The sequence below is a fragment of the Scardinius erythrophthalmus genome (genome assembly GCF_964197995.2).
Source record: "Scardinius erythrophthalmus genome assembly, chromosome: 1".
In the NCBI taxonomy this organism is placed as follows: Eukaryota; Metazoa; Chordata; class Actinopteri; order Cypriniformes; family Leuciscidae; genus Scardinius; species Scardinius erythrophthalmus.
In genome coordinates, this window is record NC_138221.1 from 46584128 (window position 1) to 46606052 (window position 21925).

A 21925-nucleotide genomic window follows, 5' to 3' on the forward strand; every position below is an offset into this window, starting at 1 on the left:
GGTTTCCTCTCCCAGAGCAATGTGGAATGGTACAAAAGAGGAAGGAAGGGTTAGAAAAGCAAGAGAGCATTGGAGGGAGGGAGATGAAGAGAAATTGCTACATGAGTCTACTAAAACTGCGTTGTTATCATTTATTCATTCATTCCCACTTTGCAGGAAGTCTGGAAACACTTTGCTTTGAAGCCAGAGGGGTAAAGAAAATTACTGTTATCTTCCAACAGGTTTTAAAAAAACCAAAACACACCATCCTTACAGAAAACAAAAGCAGATTAGACTCCCGATGACATTGCAGATAAGACCACAGGCATGGGGTTGATACAGTGAGTGAGAGAAAAAAGGAACGTAAAAGAATGAGAGGAAGAAAAACCACAACTGCTTCATTAAGAAATTACTCTAATATCCTATTGGTTATACTTAATGGATTTACATCCCTTGTCAATAGAAGTGTTCAAATTCATAGCCTCAGTAGAGAAGAAAAGGATTAGCCATCATTTTTATTTTACAATTAGTCTCAGTCACATCTATCAATTTCAGGGGAATAAGGGAAGTTGTAAGGCAGGTTTCCATTGAGTAAAGAGGAAAGACGGGAAAACTTCAAAAGAAGGCAGGGGACTGTGGAAACTACAAATGCTTTGTACATAACAAAATGTTAAATGTGCCTCATATTTGCCTGATATTCTCAGTTTATCCTAAATGGCTTTTTGAGGTATATTTAATATTTGCAGCATCTGATATAAAATTGATATTTAGGCTGCTATTGAAACCAGACTATAGATATATATAGTTTATATTTAATTAGTTTCGAAATTTTCATATGCGTTTTTTGTGTGTGTATTTTATATATAAAAATGCAGAAAAATGAAACCCGATTCAATTTTTTTACGAGGCAGTGCGTAAACGTGATTGACACAACCTGAGGTCGTATTTATTTTTTAACGTGAAAATTTCGGACGAGAATTTCGCACTCAGTGTGCAAGGACCTTAAGAAGAGAAGAAAATTTGCTTGGTTTACCAATAGTTTGACATAATTTATTATAATTAAGTACTGTTATTATAAACAACAATAATAATTCCAATTATTATGATTATTATTGTTTCCTTTAAAAAATAAATCAAGCAACATTGCTTAATCTGAATGCATTTTTGATGTGTAGATGACTGAATTTTCAGTTTGAAGCTATAATTGTCCTGTTTAAATATTAAAGGACAAATCAGTTTTAAAAGTTGCATTTGGAGATGGATTAGATGGATCAGAGATAGTTAGGATCCCATGACAGCTCTGATTTCCATTACACAGCAACTGAAACATCTGATTATATTTATATATCTGTATATTTAAACACTAGATTTGACACTGGAAAACGGGCCAAAGAGCCGCAATACTGAAGCAGTTCCAAACAAAAAATAGAGGAATTTTATTCGCTATAAAGTTTTATCCATGTACATTCTCACTAAAATGTGTCATAATGTGTATGGTTTGTGTGATGTTTATTTGATCCTGCGTGTCTTCATCTTCTGCCAGATTCTTAAAGAATGGAGGACACTGCTTCCAGCTATTTTGAGATTTGTCATCTTTTGCAGACTTTACAGCAACTTAACCATTAGCCTACAAACTGGCAAACCTAAATAGGCCACCGGACATTGCCTGCGGGACAAAACGAATTGCATCATTCTTCATTGGCTTGAATAATTTCACCTCAGGGCTGAGGACAGAACCTCAGACCCATCTGCTCTCTGCTGTAGATACAGGCAGTGACCTGAGTGACTGCTGCTGATCTGTGGTGTTGACACATCTCAACCTAAGACACCTGACAGTTATGTAGTGAATGCCAGGTGTCTTATGTATGAACAGTCAGCGATATTATCATTGTCAGTACTTGCCTTATGATAACACACATTTGTGAGTGCTAGCTGCCGTTTTTTAGAGGTTATTAGGACCTGTTGTATCTTAGGATGGCCTCATTTGTCACGCTTTATCATGTCCGCCAAAGCGGTCTGCAAATCCGCTTGAATGGATCAAACTGGTGGAAATAGACTAATTACAAGTTTAAAATTAATCCACTCGAACATCATCGCTTTCAGTCACGTCCGTGAAATGAAATGACAATCTGTGAGCCATTTTTAGAGGCCACGCAGATTTTAGATTAAACCACTTTGCCTGTGACCTTTATTACGTGCAGCATTTTACAAGGATTTATAGACTAATAGTCAAAAAAGGTGATTATTAATGATTGGCAAACTACAAAATAACAAAACAAAATATGCTTTTTTTACTCTATTATTGTAGTTTTTTAGTACTGAAAATTTTTCAAATTGTTTCGTAAAATGTATTTGATTTATTTTACTTTTTGATTTTTGGTCAGGAAAAAAGGGGTCATCATTTTTCATTTGAGGTCATCTCTTCTGCTTTGGGACCGCTTTCTGTTGTCTGTCATTCAATGACACTGCGACCTGATCTAGTCTTTCTGCTTTCCGGTTTAAACTGGACATCTAGGTGTTGTGTGAATTGTCTAGACACCAAACACAGCTGCAACCTTCAAATGTGTACGTATGTAATGGCAATGCAATTATTGCCATTTTGATGGATGTCACTGAACATTGACCTTTCCGGTTGTGTGTGTCTGTGTACATATCCATGTAATCATTGCATTTTATTATAGATTTTCATCTGTAATGTGTGATTGGACAGGGGCTTTTGTGGCCTTTATGACATGATTGGACTGTGGCAATTCCACCTGGCTTGTGTGTGATTGGACAGTGACCATACAGGTTCCTGGGGTCCCTGTTGTGGGACAACGCTTTTCCTGGAGCTATTGATTGAGACCTGGGCAGCAGTCAATGGAATGTCTGAGATGGGTTTCATGTTCTGTTGGCCGATTGTTTCATGTCGGTGTCACTTGCATGGATTTTACCACCACATTATTCTGTTCCTGCTTTTTTTCAGGACGCACAGCCTATAATACCCCAGAGCGTCAGTGTAGTTTTATTACAGTATATCAATTGTAAATTCATATCCTCTAGAAATTTACACTAGCATCAAGATGCTTTTTCTGTCTAGACTTCAATGCCACATGTTATATGCCCTTTTCTGTGACTGACTTCCTTTTCTTCTCAAGCTTTATAGTCTCTCTCTTGCTTTCTCTTTCATTGGCTCTTTCTCTCACCTGCCTCCCGTTTCCAATCCTCTCTAACTTTGTTCTGAATCGATCTGGCATTTCTGGACAGTGACACTGTAGTTTGCTGCCAGACGGCCATCTTTCACATTGAGATATGCAGCATTTTTAAGTCAAACCTTGACAGATTTACAGGCCGATCCATTGGTGAAGAGTGCAGACAGGAGTTTTTTGTGGGGAGAGGGGGTGCTTTTTTATGGGCTAATCTGAAGCTTATTTTTTACAATGGACCGAAGATCTGAGATGGACAGATAAATGGACCTCAATCTGTTTTGGGTTTCCTTTAGACGATGTTCCAGAGTGATAGAGCGCTCAGACACGCTGATTAGGCAGCTTAAAGGAGAGGGCCAAGTGTGTGGGTGAACATCTTGACCTGAGTCCTGCCCAGAATGACTTATAGCTGTACTTAAGGCTTTGACTGATTGATTGATTGATTGATTGATAGATTGGAGCAGAGAAGACGGACGGAAAAGATGCAGCTTGCTGGAAAGAAACAATCCACCAAAGACCAATGACATTTTACAGACCTAAAAAGCATGAAAAGATAGTCTATCAGGATGATAGATGGATGATCGGTTCAATAAGAGGAGGTGTCCCGTCAACCAGTGAAACAGATCGGACTTCTTGAGCGATTTTGGCAGCATGAAATACTCTCAGATGAAAGCACACGATCATTAAATTGATTCACATATCGATAGATTTGCACAGTTTTTCTGGGCTTGCACTGTTTTAGCTGATGCAGAGAGGGGATGAAGGATGGACGGAAGGGTGAAAAGAAACACTTGGAGGAGGGCTGAGACAAGGAGCGAAAGAGAATGGAAATGAAAGGTGGAGCTTTGACCTGGTTTTGTGAGACAGAATGAGCACAGAACTATGGAAGAATACTGAGAGATCTCATAGATACAGAAGAACCCCATGCTGACAAATTATACACCTTAACAGTTGAATCGCTACAACACGTTTTATTTCTCAATGGCGTCTGCATGTATCAAACCACAGATTTGTTACTTGTATTGTAGGTTCTTCATAATTCTCCTTAAAAGGAATGTCAAAAATCATAAAGTTTTGATCATTGTATACTAGATAGCGAAAATGTAATTACTACAGTATGTTAGCATACTGCATTGATGTCCTTTTTATGTATATATCAAAAAAAGTGCAGGTAGCAGTACTTCGTGTAGATTTGATCTTTATTCTAATCCATCAATGAAAAGCTTCTTGGAATTTCAAATTGATGAACTATGATGAACTACATCATCTAGTGCAGTCGTGTTGAAGTAATAAAATGTTGTGAATATTGGCCTATTTAACATGAACCTTAAATGCTTTTATCCTCCACATGAGGGTTCAAAATTTGGCCATTCAAAAGCATAGAAATACAAGGTTTGTTTTATTAGTTTATGCTCTTCATCTGCAGTGTGAGAACTGTTCTTATTGGCTGTGTTGTGCACAAAAGGACATCAATGTCGTGTCACGGCCCATTTTTGCAGACAAATTGCCTGTCACTTGAATCTTGTGGTGTTGCACCCTGTTAGGACACAGTGTTAACCTTAAATGTGAAGTGTGTCTACCAAACTTCAATGTTAAAAAACTTACTTTAATTATTTTCTGGTCTTCTTTTTTGCAAGGGCACTTCTTACGATTATTTAAAAGTTTGAGGTCATTTTTTTTTTTTAAGTAAATTAACTTTATTCAGCAAGAATGAGGGATGAGGAGGGTCGAGCTTGCCTCCGTTTTGTTTGACAATACTTCGAACGTCAACAAGAAGTGACGTCACCCAACATCGCTTAGAGCACCTTTAAGTTTTTTACGTATAAGGTCAATTCAATGCCATTTAGTTGAATCAGGTTAGCATTCTTAATTTTGTCCAAAAATTATGGTCAATTATCCTAAAATTAATATCTAATAAAAAATAAAACAAATAACCCACTTTCATTGATTCGGTTATTTAGTTATTGCACTTAATTCATATATATATGTTTTTTTTTATCTAATTTTTTTTATCTAGTTATCTAATGAGAATAACTCTGTATAGACTCTTATTGTATTAGCCAGAGGATGGTTTTGATACATTCATAGGCATGCCTATAGTTGTTTTTAAACCATTTTAATTCCTTTTAGCAGGTCCTTAACCCAAGCACATGCTCTACACTTCATGGTAACCCCCCAAAAACGCTAACATAACAGAAACTCTTTTAAATGTAAACATAAAATCTAAAATCATTTATGTACTCTCAACTCAAATGGATTAAGTGACTGAAAATAATTCAGTGAACTTGATTTAAATTGAATAAACATTGACCAACTTAATTGAAACATGTTCTTTCAAAGTAAAAACATTAATAAAAACCATTTCAAGTCTGTTTAACACAATGTAATCCTGTTTGAACGAGAAACCTAATACAATGGCGTTAAATCAAAATGAATCGTTTAAATAAAGTGAACGGTATTAGAATGATTTCTGAAGGTTCATGTGACACTGAAGACTGGAGTAATGATGCTGAAAATGTATGCAGTTTAGTGGTGCAGAAATAACACACTTCAAACAAACTGAACTGGGGAAAAAAGACCCCATCATTATTGATCAAATCGATAATTTCGCCCAAAACTTAACTCACACCATTGGTTGAGCCAATGTGTCGAGCAGCTCAAATTAGCAATACAAGTTTGGCATCGTTAATGGAGTAGAAATTACACTTCACCTTTAATCTTCAGAGTATCAAGCAACAACAGCTTACCAAGATAAACTTGTTCCCGAGATGCACTGTACAAAGAGAGCCGTTTGTCTTTGGGAAGAAATAGATATCCAAAATGAAAAGTTCTTCTTTGCATGCTTTTGAGCTCTGCAAGCCCAGCGGGTTGCCTTTATAATTTAACCATAATTTTACAGCAGTTTTTTTTTTTTATGATGTGTGCCTCATTTTCTCTCTCGCTCTCTCTTCCTCTCTTTTCAGGCAATTTCAAAGCTCCTGTAGAACATTCCAGAAATACAGCCATGGACCATAATGAACATTAAAGCTTGAATGAAAAATCAAAGAGAGAAATCTAGTGGAAATACACCATACGTCTCAGATTTTACCCTGCCCTGATGCTGCTTTAAGGACCGAGCCTGCAAACACTCTCCTCTTCCCTGACTGATGAATTAACTGAGAGTAATAGCCCGCAAAATCTAGGCTATGCTTTCTGAACAACAGACTTAAATATAGTCTCGCTGTTTACCAATTGAAGAAAACATTTCTCTGAATTGAATTCCCTCCTTCTTCACCATGACAAGGACTCAGGGATGTCATTGCTGTCCTTTATAACAAGTATGTGCACAAAAAACAACTCGTGAGCAATGCACATACAATTGAATAATGGATTTTTCATTGTTTTAATTTTACTTCATAAATGTACTGTATGCAATGTCTTCTCCCTTGCTCTCATTCCTTCTTTCTTCCCCTCTCTCCTGTTTCCCCCCCAGGAGTCTATGTTATTATTGAAAAGAGAGATTGTGGCTCACTTACCAATGGGTTTAGCAACAATTAAAAGTTTCAATTAACAGTCATAAAGAGACTGTCTCAGGTCCTTGTTGAAACATTGTCCTTCAGAATCGAAAACGAGTCCCTGTTTTATCAGAATCCTACGGTAGAAAGTGGCCAGACACACCCTCTTCGCTCAGGCGCCGTCCGGTTGGTGTGGGCGGTGAGAGCTGCGGCACGATTGGTTGAGTGCAGGGTGGGTGTGCGATGCGGATTGGAGGATGTCGGGGGACTGGGAAGACGACCTTTGTAAGAAGGCGTTGGTGCTGGTGGAGGAGCTGTGCTTCCGGTCTGGAGGCTTCAGCCAGAGTGCGAGTTGCCAAGAATTCAGCTACATGATGAGAGGACCTAACAGACAGATGAACGCAGGTAAGAACACAGCAAAACCTGTTAAAGGGATGGCTGATCCAAAAATAAGCATTTTGTCATCATTTACTGGACTTCATGTTGTTACGAACCAATATGGCTTACTATCTTGCCCAAGGAACACAAAAGAAGATGTATAGGTCACTGTTGTCCATGCAACAATTGATGGGGACTGGAGCTTTCAAACTACAGAAAGGACATAAAAGCTTCATAAAAGTGGTCCTTTTGACTTATATGCTAAGTCTTCGAAAGTTTCACAGAAGAAAGACAGTCTTAAGGCCCTTTCACACCAAGGACGATAACGATAAAGGTTCCAGCTGATTGACTGAAACATTGACAGCCAATCAGAATCCATCCTGCTTTAAATATCTCGAGCATTTAAAGTTACAGCGCACACTAGAATAAACAGAACAATATCGCCCACTGGTGTGAACACTAAGATAGTTGTTATGTTTATCTTTATCGTTCTTGGTGTGAACGGCCCTTTACAGGTTTGGAAAGGCAGGAGGGAGGTAAAACGATGACAGAATTTTCACTTATGGGTGCAGTATTGATTTAAAGCCTATTCATAGCATGAATTGCTATGATTTATATCCCAACTTCTAACCAAAATATTAAATTGAATTGGTTTTGGCCTTCACCTTAACAAGAACTCATGGATGTTCACAAAAACAATGCGTGAGCAATGCACATACAATTCAGTAATGAAAAGAGAGATTGTTGCTCACTTTACCAGTGGGTTTAGCAACCATTAAAAGTTTCAATTAATGATCATAAAGAGACCATCTCAGCTCCTTGTTGAAACATTACTCTTCAGAATCCAAAACAGTTTAATAAAAAAAAAATGGTGACAACAAATGACGTCTGTAGCTCACAAAAAGGACACAAAAGCAGTGGTCCATATGACTTACATGCTAAATCTTGTGTGTTAAGGGTTTGGAAAGCCATGAGGGTGGTAAATGGATGACAGAATTTTCATTTATGGTTGAACTATTGCTTTAAACCTTTTCAAAGCATGAATTGCTATGATTTATGTCCAACTTCTAACCAAAATATTGACTTCAGCCAGACATATGGCCTCTAAGGGTAATTTTCATCATCAGCCCACCTCACTGAGCTATGAGACCAGGAAAGAGCCTCACTGGTGAAAGCTGCTCGTTCATATAATTGCGCCTGGCCTTTTTTATTTGTATTCACACCACAGGTGCTATGGTTGGATGCTGTGTTCAGAGTGAGACTGTCCTGTTTACAGATTTAGTCATTATTGTTTCAATTCCCAAGTGTCCAGTGATTGAAATTGAATTGGACTTGCATTCTGTTTAATATGAAATGGCACAACCACAGGTAATTGAAATAGCTCTAAGCTCCTTGTGAAAAGAGGGGGAAGGAATGAAGCTGCACATGCTTACCTTCATCATAGGGTCTCCAAACACCCTAAAATCACCCAAATGGATTCCAGAGAGAGGTTTCATCAAGAGAATCATCATCTTTTTTTATTTTATTAAAGGGCTAGTTTACCCAAAAATTTGTAAATTGTAAATTGTAATTTGTAAACATGTGTGACTTTATTTCTTCAATGGACACAAAAGATGATATTTAGAAAATATATGTCCATATAGTGAGGGGTCCAGTGTTGTTTTGGAGCCCATTGACTCTCATTGTATGTACAATAACATTTGAAACATTCTTTAAAAATTCTCCTTTTGTGTTCTGCAGAATAAAAAGTCATACAGGTTTGGAACAGCATGAGGATAAGTAAATGATTTTTGGGTGAACTATACCTTTACTATCCCCCAAAAAACACTTTTTTCTTTTAAACAATTTCTTTAAGCTCAAGCAAGGGTTTACTTTTTAGAGCATGTCAAAACCAAAACGCTATAGTGCACGCAAGATGTTTTGCTTAGTTTTATTATAATAAATCCCACCATTTTGAATGAATTCTGGACATTTGCTTATCTTAACAGGTTTTCACATAACGACTAATTGTCGGTCATTAGTTAACGCAGCGCTGGATTGAATCTGGCATTTGGTATCATGAAAGATATGCTAGAAGCAGTGTCCAAAATCACATTTAGATTTTACAATTATTCATTTAGCAGGGGCTTTTAGCCAATAGCAATTTTACAAATGTAAATAACCCAAGCAATTCATCTAAGGAAGAACGCAATGCAAACCAAATTTCCAAGCAGTGCAACATTGTGCAGGAAAATTGTCACTCAGGAAGCTCAAAATGTGAGTGAAAATGGCTTTCTTGAATTGAAAAATCAAAAAACTTGGCAGTGGTCAGTAACTTTATAAGGGACTTATAATACATGATTTAAAATCAATTGTATGAATGATAGTCTGACCCTCACTTATGCAAGCGAAGCAAACGATTTGAGTGAAAGACGTACAAACCGTCTGCTAAAGAAAATCGGAAAGCTCTAATGTAGCTATGGGAAAGTCTGGTTCATGATGTTGTTTTGCTGAATGCATTGTGGTGACATGCATAGCTGAGCAGGACGGCCAGCTTACCATATTATTAATTAGTGGGAAACTGAGGGAAGCTGCCCAAGGCTCTTTAAACTCTTCTGTACTCACAGTATGGCCCATATGTGCACTACAGCAGAAGGGTAGTCATGCTGTCAAGCATAGTGTAACAAGGTGAAACAGACTATTTTTAAGCCTGGGTCTCTGTCTAAGCCATGGCCAGTTACCCCTTAGTTGTACTATACTATAGGATTGAACATTTCAATTTGGATTTGCTGCTTTATCCAGAGACATTTTGCCACTCTCCATTTTATATCAAAGTGTATTTATTAACACGCTCAGGATGAAAACCAAAAGTGACTCTTACATTTGATTTCTCCCCTACTGCATGGTTTTAAATCACAGCGAGAGTGAAATTATGTGAATGCTTTTATTTGCTGATAGAATAAAAACTAAAGATTAGACCGACTGTGTTCGGCATCAGGGGCAGGTTGCACCAACCACTAGGTCTAGTTGTAGCATAAAGGAGCACTTAACAAATTACTCACTACTAAATATTTGTTGAAATAAACTGAAATTCAAGGCAAATGTCAAATTACTGCACGGACAGCTTACAAATTACTAGCTAATCTTGCTTTAGGAAGGATTGATGCAACCAAATTACGTATACTCAGTTCAGACTGTGATGGGCTGGTGCAACCCTACCCAGCTCTTAGGAGGTGGTGATGGTGTGGAAAAGTCTATGAGACAAGATGAAATGAAAGCTTGGCATCGGGGCAGAACGCCAATCCTCCTGGTTCAGTCAACCCAGAGTTTGTAGATCAAACTCCCTCCCCAGATATACTGCTTCTGAACAGTCTTTCTTTGCAATCAGATCAATACATTAACCTTTTTAATCCCAAACCCCTCCCGTGTTTAGTTCTTTCTCTCTATCAGTGTCCGTTTGTTTGGCTCCACATCTTTCATCCCTGCAGTTCCACGTCTCCCGCACCAGCCATCTTTCTCTCTCTCCCTCTCTCCATCACTGTCCACTTTTTTTCAGTTTTTTTTTTTTTTCACAGGGGAATGCTTGCGGACTTTATTAACCCCTCTCCTGCACTATCTCTCTCTTTTTCCTCACCTTCGACGTGTGGAGTGAATGCGTTATCTTGACCAGTCAGCCGATGTGTCTGCTTCAACATGTACACTAATCTGTTAGCTCCTTCTTGGCCCCTCCCTCTTTCCTCTGATTTGTCCTAGTTTTCTTTTCTTTTCATTCTCCCTCTCTGTCGGCTCCCTGCTGGAAAATCCACTTTAAGCTGGCAGCTTTGTTTTGGAACATGTTAGCTAGTTTCTTTGCTGGTCATTTGCTGGTCCAAGCTGCTCATTACCAGTTTAAAAGTGCTCATGTTTGGTTTTGGAACATGATTGCTAGTCAACCAGCTGATGACCAACTCATCAGTTAGTGACCCTATTTTTCAGATGGTGGACCACAGTAAAACAAAATTTATGGACCACCCAACACTCCAGGTCTGGGGAAAAACAACAGCTACCTACATTTTTAAGTAGTATATAAATTATTCTCAGTTTATAGCCATGAAACTCGAGGCTGCCTTGAATAGCCTCTCTTTTAGCAATCCGTAACTTTTTTCATTGTCCATATTTCATTAAAATGAACTTCTTGTTGCCAGTGAACCTGAATACAGTGAAATGAACAATTACTTACACTGGTGTATAACAGGCAGTTGTTATTGAAGTGAGACAACAGAAACGCTATCACTATTAACATAATTAATAGTTATTGTTATCACTATGAGTTGATTAAATGTTGGTGAATTTAGTTTTTTATAATTATTTGAATATATTTATAATAATCTATTATCATTTATCATTGTTTTATACATTTAGTTATTTAGCTCTTTTTTACCTTTTTTTATCCACACAAGTACAGGTCGATCAGCAATCGAGAACAACTGCTTCACCACCTTTCTTCCTTTTTTTTCCGCTTTATAATTTTTCATGCCTTCTCTCTCCATTTCCATCCTTCCTCCATTCATATCTCTGATCTCCTTTCCTGTCCCAGTCTCTTCCGTTTTCTCCTGCTATTTACGTTTTTCTCACACTCTCTGTCTGCGTCTTGTTCTTCAAGCTGACAGATCAGTCCCTTCTCTCCTCCCTCTGTATCTCTCTCTGATCATATCTTTGAACAAGTAGTGATTAATGACATACAGAGACTGATGAATTATTCACCAAAGAGAGACAGAAAGTACAGAGAAAGGAAGAAGGAAAACAGCAAGAGGGAGGATAAGAAGGGTGGAAGGAGGGGGAGAAGGAAAGGATGAGGAGGAGGGCATAGGAGATGCAAGGGAGACAAATGATGAAGGTGGTGTACGATGAGGATGGAAAGCATGATGTCTCTCCTGTAACGCATGCCAAGGTTTGGCAATTTCTGAATTGTACAAGGTGAAACAGAAAAAAAACCCGTTTTTAACTTTAGGTTTCTGTCTGAGCCGTGGGTTAGTTACTCAGCTGATAACTTAGATCTGGATTTGTGTCTTTATACAGAGACATTTTACCACAATAATAATATTTATTAACATGATGAATCCCAAAGGTGAATTTAAGGAGGTAAAATTATATATAACTAAATCATTATATCTTTAGATAATTTTATATATTACTATATAATTGTATATTATATGTGTGTGTGTGTGTGTGTGTGTGTGTGTGTGTGTGTGTGTGTGTGTGTGTGTGTGTGTGTGTGTGTGTGTGTGAAAATATAAAATGTAGAGAAAGAAAAAATAATTCATTATATTAAAATTTTGTTTTACTGAATTAATATAATATAATTTATTAAAACAATAACTTTTATGTATTACTAAATTAATATATATATACTGCTCTCATTTTATGAACCATGGACGAAGAAATCTCAAAATATTCAAAATTGGCCAGAGGCTTTCAAAAAAGAGCGAAACAACATGATCCAGACCTGCCTGTTTTGTAATGTTGGATTTCTGAAATTCCTCTCTGTTATGATTGTTTGCATTCCAATGAATTCCTCTTCCTTTCATCCCAGTTTGAATTTCATTCCAACATCCTGCGAGACGTGACCAATTCAATTAAAATTCCAAATGATAAATTGAAACGGAGCCGAATTTTGCCCAACCCAGGCTCTTTCTTTGGAGATCTGCGATCATCGAGGAAAACCATCGAGAGTGGTTGGGAGAAGAAACAAAGATGGAACAAAAGCTGAGAAAGATGGCATGACGGAAGGGAAAATGAAGGGAGAGCAGATAGTCATACGATATAGCCTCCTTGCATAATAGAAATTACAGAGTAGCTCAAGGTAGAACCACCCTTGGGGGTTTTAGAGCTGGTGGGTGTTGTGTCTGAGGAAGCGATGTGCGAGCAGGGTAAACTGAGGAACATTGTGGGTGTGAGATCTGAATAGAGCTCTCGAGAGTCAGACTGACAGACAGGCCCTTTGTTTTTCTTGATTGGCAGGCACTTGTTTGTCCCTGCTTGTTGGAGAGGAGCTGTTCTCTTCACTCTGTTGCTGAAACCGAGTTGCCAAAGTCAACGTTTTTCAAGTGACTCACTCATGCACACTCATAGAAATTGTTATTAAAGGCTGCGTGATTGAAAGCTCACACTTGGTGAGAGACAGAGTCATAAGGCTTAATCACAGTTTAGAGGACATCTTTGTGGAAATTGTCATTGGCATTGACACTTTTTCTGCTTGGAAATAAATCCATCGTTTTCTTGGCTTTGTATTCAGATAAGGGCTTGAGAATGTTAGGAGAGCCGGTGGTAATTTACAGGCAGGCACAATGCGCCATCTCCTTTCCTTTTTCTCCTTCTGATCCTCTCTCTCTCTCTCTTTCTCTCTCTCTGCACTTCCCTCGGTTTCTCCCAGTCATTCCCCAAGCGCAGCATCTGTCTGCCAACGCTACCTCATTTGCACATTTTTCTTTTCAAATATCTCTGTGTTCATCATCCTAGGTTATGCAATCAAGTTTGTTACCTAGGGTTGGGAACTGAGAACTGAGTTTCATTTGAAAAAAATACTGTAACCAAATGAATTCCATGATGTTCGTTTCCATTAACAGCACTTCTGCATTCATCTAAAACATTTAAATATTTCAGTGATGCTTTGGTTGAACAATATATAAAAGCGCTAATATGTAACAGCTTTTGACAGCGCCTCACATCACGAGCTCAGCATCTTGTTCGTCTGCTCACCGGAACACGCACAGCAGCGGAGAGGCGCGTTCACAATAGGTGGAAGAGGTGCTTTTCTATGGCGATCGCTACTCACCAAGATCACCACAAGCTCTATGTTCGTATTATTATTTAGTATGTATTTCGTATCTAGGTAAGACCAATTATTCTAGGTCTAAAAGAACCATTAGTGGATTTGTTAAGGAACCGGAAGCGTTCAGTGGAATTGAACCAGAATCAATACATTTCTTATGATTTTTGTTACCTCTCAAGGTTGTAATAAATCATACTCTCTCTCTCTCTCTCTCTCTCTCTCTCTCTCTCTCTCTCTCTCTCTCTCTCTCTCTCTCTCTCTGTTTCAGAGATCTCTGTGAGTCTGCTCTCCGTCATTGTAACGTTCTGTGGCATTGTGCTGCTCTCTGTCTCTCTCTTCGTCTCCTGGAAGCTTTGCTGGTTGCCGTGGAGAGATAAGGAAGGCGGGGGTCTGAGCTTAACATCGGGGCTCCTGCCCGGCGGTGCCAGTTTGGGCGGGGTCGGAGGTGGAGGGGGCTCCTCGCTCCTTCCTCCCCTGTTGCAGAGGAAGGATACTCACTCGTCTTCTTCGCTGTATCCCTCACTCTCCCAGCATGGTCAGCATCACCCCCATTTCTCCGACCCGATGGTGGTGGAGGGCGGAGGGGGGCTGGTAGTGGGGGGTGTGGTTGGGGGTCCGCAGGAGATGCAGGAGCATTCCTACCTAGATATGGACTCTTATCCCAACAATGCTGGTGAGCAGAACTCTGCATTGTATCAAACTCAGAAGCACTACTTTACTCTTTGTGAGACCTAAGAGACAATGATCATTGTTAATTATCCCCCATTCTCTTAACTACACTCCTTTAATCTTTTCTATGGCTTATGTTTTCTCTTCCAGCAACCCTTAAGTTGAGCCAGACATCTCCCGAGTTGCCCCCAGCAACAGAAGGAGGCTCAGCTGCGAAAGACCTGCCCAATGCCCACTACCAGCAGCAGGTCACCACCAGGTCAGTGACCTTCTCTTGTTGTTCCTGTCTCTCTCTCTGTGTGTGTGTTGCAGGATGATGGAATGGGTGTGCAGTTTGTGTGTTGCAGAATGTGTGTTTTTGCTTACTGAAAAATCTTACACACGCTACTGTAAAAAAAAAAAAAAATTAAAATTGTGTAATATCATGAAATATAATGACCAAAATAGCTGTTTTCTTTATATTGCATTATACATTTTAAAGTGTCATTTATTCCTGTGATGGCAAAGCTGTATTTTCAGCATCATTACTCCAGTCTTCAGTCACTTGATCCTTCAGAAATCATTCTAATATGATGATTTGGTGCTCGGGAAACATTTCTGATTAATTTTAATATTGAAAACAGTTGTGCTGCTTTTTTCAGGATTCTTTGGTGAATAGAAAGTTCGAAAGAACCTCATTTATTTCAAAGAGAAATCTTTACTGTACTATACTGGGCACTTTTGATCAATTTAATGCGTCCTTGCAGAATAAAGTATTGATTTAAAAAAAAAAGAAGAAAAAAAGTGCCCCAAGCATTTGAACAGAAGTGTTTATTACTTTTTGAAAACAGTATATCTGCACACGTCATTACTTCAAGGACATCCTGGGGTCAAATGTCTTTAAATACCTTACTGAATCACATGAAAACATTAAAAAATTAATTATATTATTGCATATAGTATATAGTGCGTAAGAAAATAAAGCCTGTATTTAAAAACTTTTTTCATGACATTTTGACATATTTTCTTTCATTATATTCTCATTATATCAATACAATATTTTTCGTAGTGCTTTACAGTAAAAATAACTGTAATCATGTAAACAGTGTGTTCATTTAAAATGAATCATAAAATCATGCAAAACAACAAATACTTTACATTTAAATAAGTATATATGTGCATTCCCTTTTTTCTCTACGTTTCCCCTCGCATTTGCATTAGTAGAATTTAAAAAAAGAAAAGAATGCGCAGTGCAGAAAGCCAAAATGTTCAAATAGGCTTCCTTTTTTAAGGAATATATAATTTCCTCTTTTTATTTTTATTTTGGGGTGAAATATCCAGTGTGGTGGGATTTTGTCTATACATGTGCATGTGTGAGTGTGTTGTTCACCCTCTGGTCTCTCTCTAGGCCTAAGCCCATGACTCACCAGCTCTCCAGCCCTGATTTCCATGGTGAGGAGAAGAGTGAGCAGCTGACCAGCATTGGGCAGATCAAACCAGAACTGTACCGGCTGCGCCAGGGAGACCAGGGCGATGGCAAACAAGGCGACAACTGCGGCAAAATCAGCTTCCTTCTGCGCTACGCCTTCAAGTGAGTCTGCTCGGATCCATCCCACCATTACCTCCTCTCCCCACGGCCAAGTGTCTCGCATGGAACTGTCACACAATGTGGATCCATGCTTCTAAATACATCAGTGGTTTATAAATAGATCTCATCGGCAGGGCTTACAACTGAAAAGGCGAGCTGGAGAAAGAAGCAGGGGAGTTGCAGTCAGCACAATGAGTTATAGTCAGGCCCGCTGTGGGCAGCCCGTGCACGTCAGACAGGGTCCTTTATTTTGCCGTCATGCAGAGGGACATTAGAATGGTGGAAAGTGCTGATGTTTGAGAAATGAAGGAATGAGAGGCTGTTTCACTCATGAATTATATATGACCAGCCACTTTAAACAGCACAGCCTGTCAACACATAATAACACAGCACTGTGTTTCGGCCAGAATTACAGAGGAGGCTGAGGGAGAGAGGGAGAGAGATGAAGATGGGTGAGTGGAGATTGATATCTCGTTCCTTACACATAGGGAGTAGTTCAAATAAATGATTTGACACTTCTGTTCCTGTTCATCACATTATCGGTCTATTATATTCTTCTGTGAGAGTTCTAAGGTGAGTATGTCACTATTGTGTGTGTGCGTAGGAGATGGAAAGCTTTTAAATTAAAGGGATGGTTCACCCTCAAATGAAAATTCTATCATCATTTCCTGATGTAGTTCCAAACCTTAAATTACTTGCTTTCTTTTGTGGAACAAATAAGCTGTTCTTTTCCATAAAGTGAACAGCCATGGCCACCCTTCACATTCATTGGATGGAAAAGACAGCTATTCTGCCTAACATCTTTTGTGTTCCACAGAATAAAGAGTTCGGCTAATATTATTTTTTGCTGGGATATCGAAATTGGTTTTGAGAATTGTGATATTTCAATTGAATCAAAAATGTTGGTATTGTAATAATATAATTTGAACAAAAATAACTGTCATTATTGTGAAATATATTTTGATATGACATTGTGGTCAATTTGCCCACCCATGTTGTGAGTAAATGAACAGAATTTCTATTCCTTTTAAAGCAAATGCTACCGGACATATTACTAAGCATTTTCGTGAGAGCTAGTGGCCAAGATTGTTTCTCATCTCCGTGTGTTTAATTGACATCATCACACCTCCTGCTATGCTGTTGCGTTTGCAATACATCAATGCGAATATGTCACAGCTACAAGCATTTTGGGAATAGCGGGCAGGTTGACACTGTCAGTCAGAGTCGCATCCGGTGGGACGCAGCTTTCTATCAGCACAGCAGCAGGCCGATAACACATGCGGCGCAGAGGGAATAGCAGCTATTTCCAACCCATTGTCTACGAAGGTTTGAGCTGGATGTTGGTTTATTATTATTTTAATTTATCCATCTATTTGTCAGATTCCAGCTGAGTGCTGATCATTGTGTTTTCCACACAAGCGCTTTAAGGTGCATGTGTAAATGCATGACTTTTGTTTGAGTTCTTGTTTTGGTTCGCAGTGATTTTGTAAAGGGAGGGAGGGAGGGGGTGGTTGAATGAGCCTGTCACTGAATAATGAAAAGCCATTGTGCGATGCAACACACAACTGGGGGTGGGGGTGGGGGTGGGGGGGGGTCTTTAAATGCTCGCTCTAATGTGGGCAAGACAGAGCCTGTCATTTTCAATTATAGCCCTGAGTGCTAATAGCACTGTACATGTCTAAAGACCAGTCTGATTTAAAGTGTGCTGTTGTGCTGCATGCCACTTTCCGTGAGATTCATTTCTAATTCCGCCAAATTGATATAATGTGTATTAGACTGGACAGCTCAAAATGCATCTGGGAATGTTTTTTCTAACTTGAAATGTCAACAAATATCTTATTTTGCAATCTGATGTGATTTTTCTATTAGCAAGAACATCTTAAGGGCCGCTCACGCTGCAGCAATTAATCGGAGGAAATTTCAGAGTTTTTGTGCCATTGGTTGCTAGTAGGTGGTCCTACTCAACCTCTAGCCAATTAATTCAGGGGATGAAGCACTGTTTGCACTTCCATTGGTGGTTGTGCTGCTCATGGCATCTGAATCATGGTTAAAATACTGCAAGTACGTTAATCTACACAACGTATATTGTCATTTTAACACTGTCCATCATTTAATTATTACTCACCTCCTTTCAATAGCATGATGTTAATTATGCTAACCAAGGCTGCATTTATTTGATCAAATATACAGTATAAACGGTAATATTTTTACAATTTAATTTAATATATTTTAAAATGTATTTTAGCAAAGCTGAATTTTCAGCATCATTACTCCAGTCTTCAGTGTCACATGATCCATCAGAAATCATTCTAATATGATGATTTATTGCTCAAGAAATATTTCTTATCACAGTTGAAAACAATTACTTAATATTTTTGCGGAAACCGCAAAAAAATCATAAAAAAAATAATCATTTGCATTTATTTAAAGTGGAAATATCTTTGCTCACATTGGTGGAAATTGGCAACTGTCTTTGAAAATGAATGACTCTTCAAATCGCTGTCAGTGTAAACAGCACTTTAATCCTTGTCTTGATACGTTTCTACAATATAAGATGATTAAATTTGTCACTTACAAATTGGATGATAATATTGCATGAATAATGTATTCATTTTCATCCTGATTTGTTGAGATTTGTACCATGTCATGTCATTCTTTGTGAGCAACATGTCAGTAAGTCTAAGGCCGTATATTGGATTTCTGCTGGTGTTCTTCCTCCCCCAGTGTTGCTGATTTGTTTAAGTGTCTTAATGAAAGGGTGACGCATTTGTTAACGCTGAGAGACACATTCTAACAAGGCCTGATTAGCAACCATAGAAGTTCCCCTGCCTCTCTTATTTACATCTGCGCAAACACTGGGTGAGCCTCTTGCTTAAGAAGTTCATGGTCGTACTGTGCTTGGCACCAGACCGCTGCAGTCTAGCCTTGAAATGACCTATGATTTGCTTCGTAATAAGCTCTGGATTATTAATAAAGTCCGGTGTTGGAGGCCACAGTCATTGCATTACACATTAAATATTCATGTCTTTATATTCACATTAGGGATGTATTATCTCATACATTCACGTTCATACAAGATCCTTTTAGCTTGCACAGCACAAGTACGGCTCCATCCATCTGTCAATTATTTCCAAGTTGTTGAGCTGAGTTGTACCATTGGCACCTCCTCTTTTTTCCCTGTTTTCCTGAACTTTGGTGACAGCCATTGAGCTTTAGTAAACTCAGTGCAGCAATGCTCTCCTGATACTGGCCTTGATGTCAGCTTATTTCAGCATAAACCAACTCTCTTGTCTTTGCCGGTTAGATGACGCTGAAATGAACTTACGCCCAGGCTAGCGAGCGCAGACAGTTCCAGATAGTTCAAAGTGAATTATGGTGACGCTGACATGTCTTTCTTACAGCACGGAGCAGCTGGTGGTTAAGATACTGAAAGCCCTGGACCTCCCGGCGAAGGATGCCAATGGTTTCTCCGATCCTTATGTCAAGATCTACTTACTGCCTGATAGGAAGAAGAAATTTCAGACCAAGGTATCTTTTTTATCCTAGCAAGGCAGCAGTCAGCTCGCTGCTTTTACAATAATCCACTGTTCAGATGGCAGACCCTCTTAGGACTCATTAAGATCTGCGTTTCTAAGCCTGCCTGTGGATTTTTTTCCCCAGTGCCCTAGTTCATCTAAAAATACATCTATATCAGCCGTTGCATTTTGAATTAACTTTATGCATTTGCAGTTTTGATCTCCTGTTCGCTTCTTTCACTCACTTTTCCCTCTCAGCTCCTCCGCTTATCTAATTTCCTTCACTTTCTCTCATTTCCGCTCGGTCTCTCCGTGGCTTTGGTTCGCAGGTGCACAGAAAAACTCTCAACCCCATCTTTAATGAGACGTTCCAGTTCGGCGTGCCCCTGGCTGAGCTGCACTCGCGCAAGCTCCACTTCTCCGTCTACGACTTCGACCGTTTCTCCAGACATGACCTCATAGGTCAAGTGGTGGTGGATAACCTTCTGGACTTCAGCGAGGGAACCGGGGAAAAGCCTATTTGGAGAGACATCGTGGAAGGAACCGCGGTGAGATGGTGACACAGACACACATTAAAGGTTCATTAGACCTTAAACACAAAGGAATTCAGTGAGAGCATTGAGTACGGTATTTGCACATGTTGTCTGTGTTGTTTTAGCACTCGATTTGCTGAAAGGTTTATGCAAATTAGGTAACGCCACAAACACGGCAAAAAAAGAACGGTTCTGAGTGCTAGGTTGTGAAGGATGCAACAGACTACAACTACCAGATTTTTTAATATCACGATCTGGCGTACTATGCTGAGACTGTACAGCAAGGCTATTCAGCTTCGCTCCTGGAGAGCCGCTGTCCTCTTATGAAACACACCTGTGTGTGATTTTGAAGAAATCCTTTACCCAAAAATTCACTCTAAACCTTTATGATTTGCTTTCTTCTGCGGAAGGAAAACTGCAAAAAATAAATAAAAAAGATGATGTGACCATTGACTTCCATTGTATGGATAAAAATCTTTTATGTTCCATAGAAGAAAGAAAGTCATACAGGTTTGGGTTTTGATTATTGTTGGAGCTAAATCCTGCCATCATATTAGTTGCCATACACAGTAGCAGGGAGACTGGAAGTCAAACATTATGACCTGGGCCAGACTCGAATCCGGGTCTTCTATGAGCTCCACAACTCAATATGTAAAAGCACTCGCACTGAACACATTAGCCCCACACCAACACCTGAATTGGAAATGTTGGAAGTGCACTTGACCACACCAAACTTCTGGATATGTGCCAAGATATAACACTCTTCTCTTTCACTTGATCATCATTTTACTGCTGTCATCAATAAAAAGATCCACAAATGTCTCTTTTGAGCAAAATCTACCTTCCCTGTGTGGTACATGCGCAATTTTAATTATGACAGACAAATAGCAATCTCAAGTCAATAGTATTATTTAATATAGCTGAATCAAAGTAAATGCATTCATTTATACCAACAAACCTATTTTTAAGGAACGATTCTGGGAGAAATAACTATAAAAGGTAACAATTACAGGTTACCACATTTTACACTAGAAGTGAGGCGTGTTTTTCCTGGGAAAAAAAATAAATATAGCACTATATTTATGCCTTTAGTGTCTATTAAACTGTACTGCCAGTGGTATTTTGTTTAGAGGCAAGATTTTGCACCTGAACACTCTTTAGCAAATTTCACCCAATAAATTATGCTTGGTTTCATTTTGAGGAACCTTAGCCAAGTCAGATTTGATGATAATTATGGTATCTTTCATGGTATTTGCATATCTCTCTTAAGCAGAGTTAAAAAGCTCATTTAATATTCATGAGACGTTTTTCACCATTGAAAATCATGCATGATTACATGCTAAGTCGATGATGATGTGTCCTTGGGGATGTTGGTAGGAGAGGTGTGAGGAGATCTAGTGATGCATGTGCTCGCCCTTCCAGGGAAAATTAGTGAAGGTCAACTCTGCAAAGGAGTTTTTGTCAAGAGCACTTCTGAAATTGCCACAGCATCTTAATGGAGCGGTTTTTAGAAACATTTTTATCATGATCCTAGAATATTGTTATTCTAAAAGTTATTTGTACCTTTGGAGAACAGAGGGAATTAATCAAAACGAACACAAGCTGTAGTGTTTAAATAAGGAAGATGAAATTTTCCACAGCATGACTAGGTCAAATGAAGGAAAGAAGATAAATTTGGCACCATCTACTTTGTCTGACAAGACAAATTTAAAAATGGTTCAGTGATTCATGCTGGATTTGAGTGTGTTCCTGACATTTGTGTGTCTGACATGTGAATGGATGTCAATGAAATGTTCAGCCGCTCGGCCACTCAGG

At 38.9% G+C, this 21925-nt stretch overlaps 1 protein-coding gene across 3 annotated transcripts in view; it reads left to right on the forward strand.

The window, feature by feature from the left end:
- The window catches only part of syt3 (synaptotagmin III), a 36873-nt gene that overhangs the window by 1859 nt on the left and 13089 nt on the right, over positions 1-21925 (forward strand). For 2 of the 3 annotated variants that reach the window (XM_081383663.1, XM_081383665.1), the window contains exons 2-8: positions 6128-6481; positions 6637-7063; positions 14095-14499; positions 14646-14754; positions 15883-16065; positions 19464-19590; positions 19907-20125. In XM_081383663.1, coding sequence (XP_081239789.1) covers positions 6916-7063; positions 14095-14499; positions 14646-14754; positions 15883-16065; positions 19464-19590; positions 19907-20125 — 1191 coding nt within the window. In that variant the 5' untranslated portion in view covers positions 6128-6481; positions 6637-6915. The remainder of the gene's footprint in view (positions 1-6127; positions 6482-6636; positions 7064-14094; positions 14500-14645; positions 14755-15882; positions 16066-19463; positions 19591-19906; positions 20126-21925) is intronic. The other variant, XM_081383664.1, reaches the window with a different exon arrangement.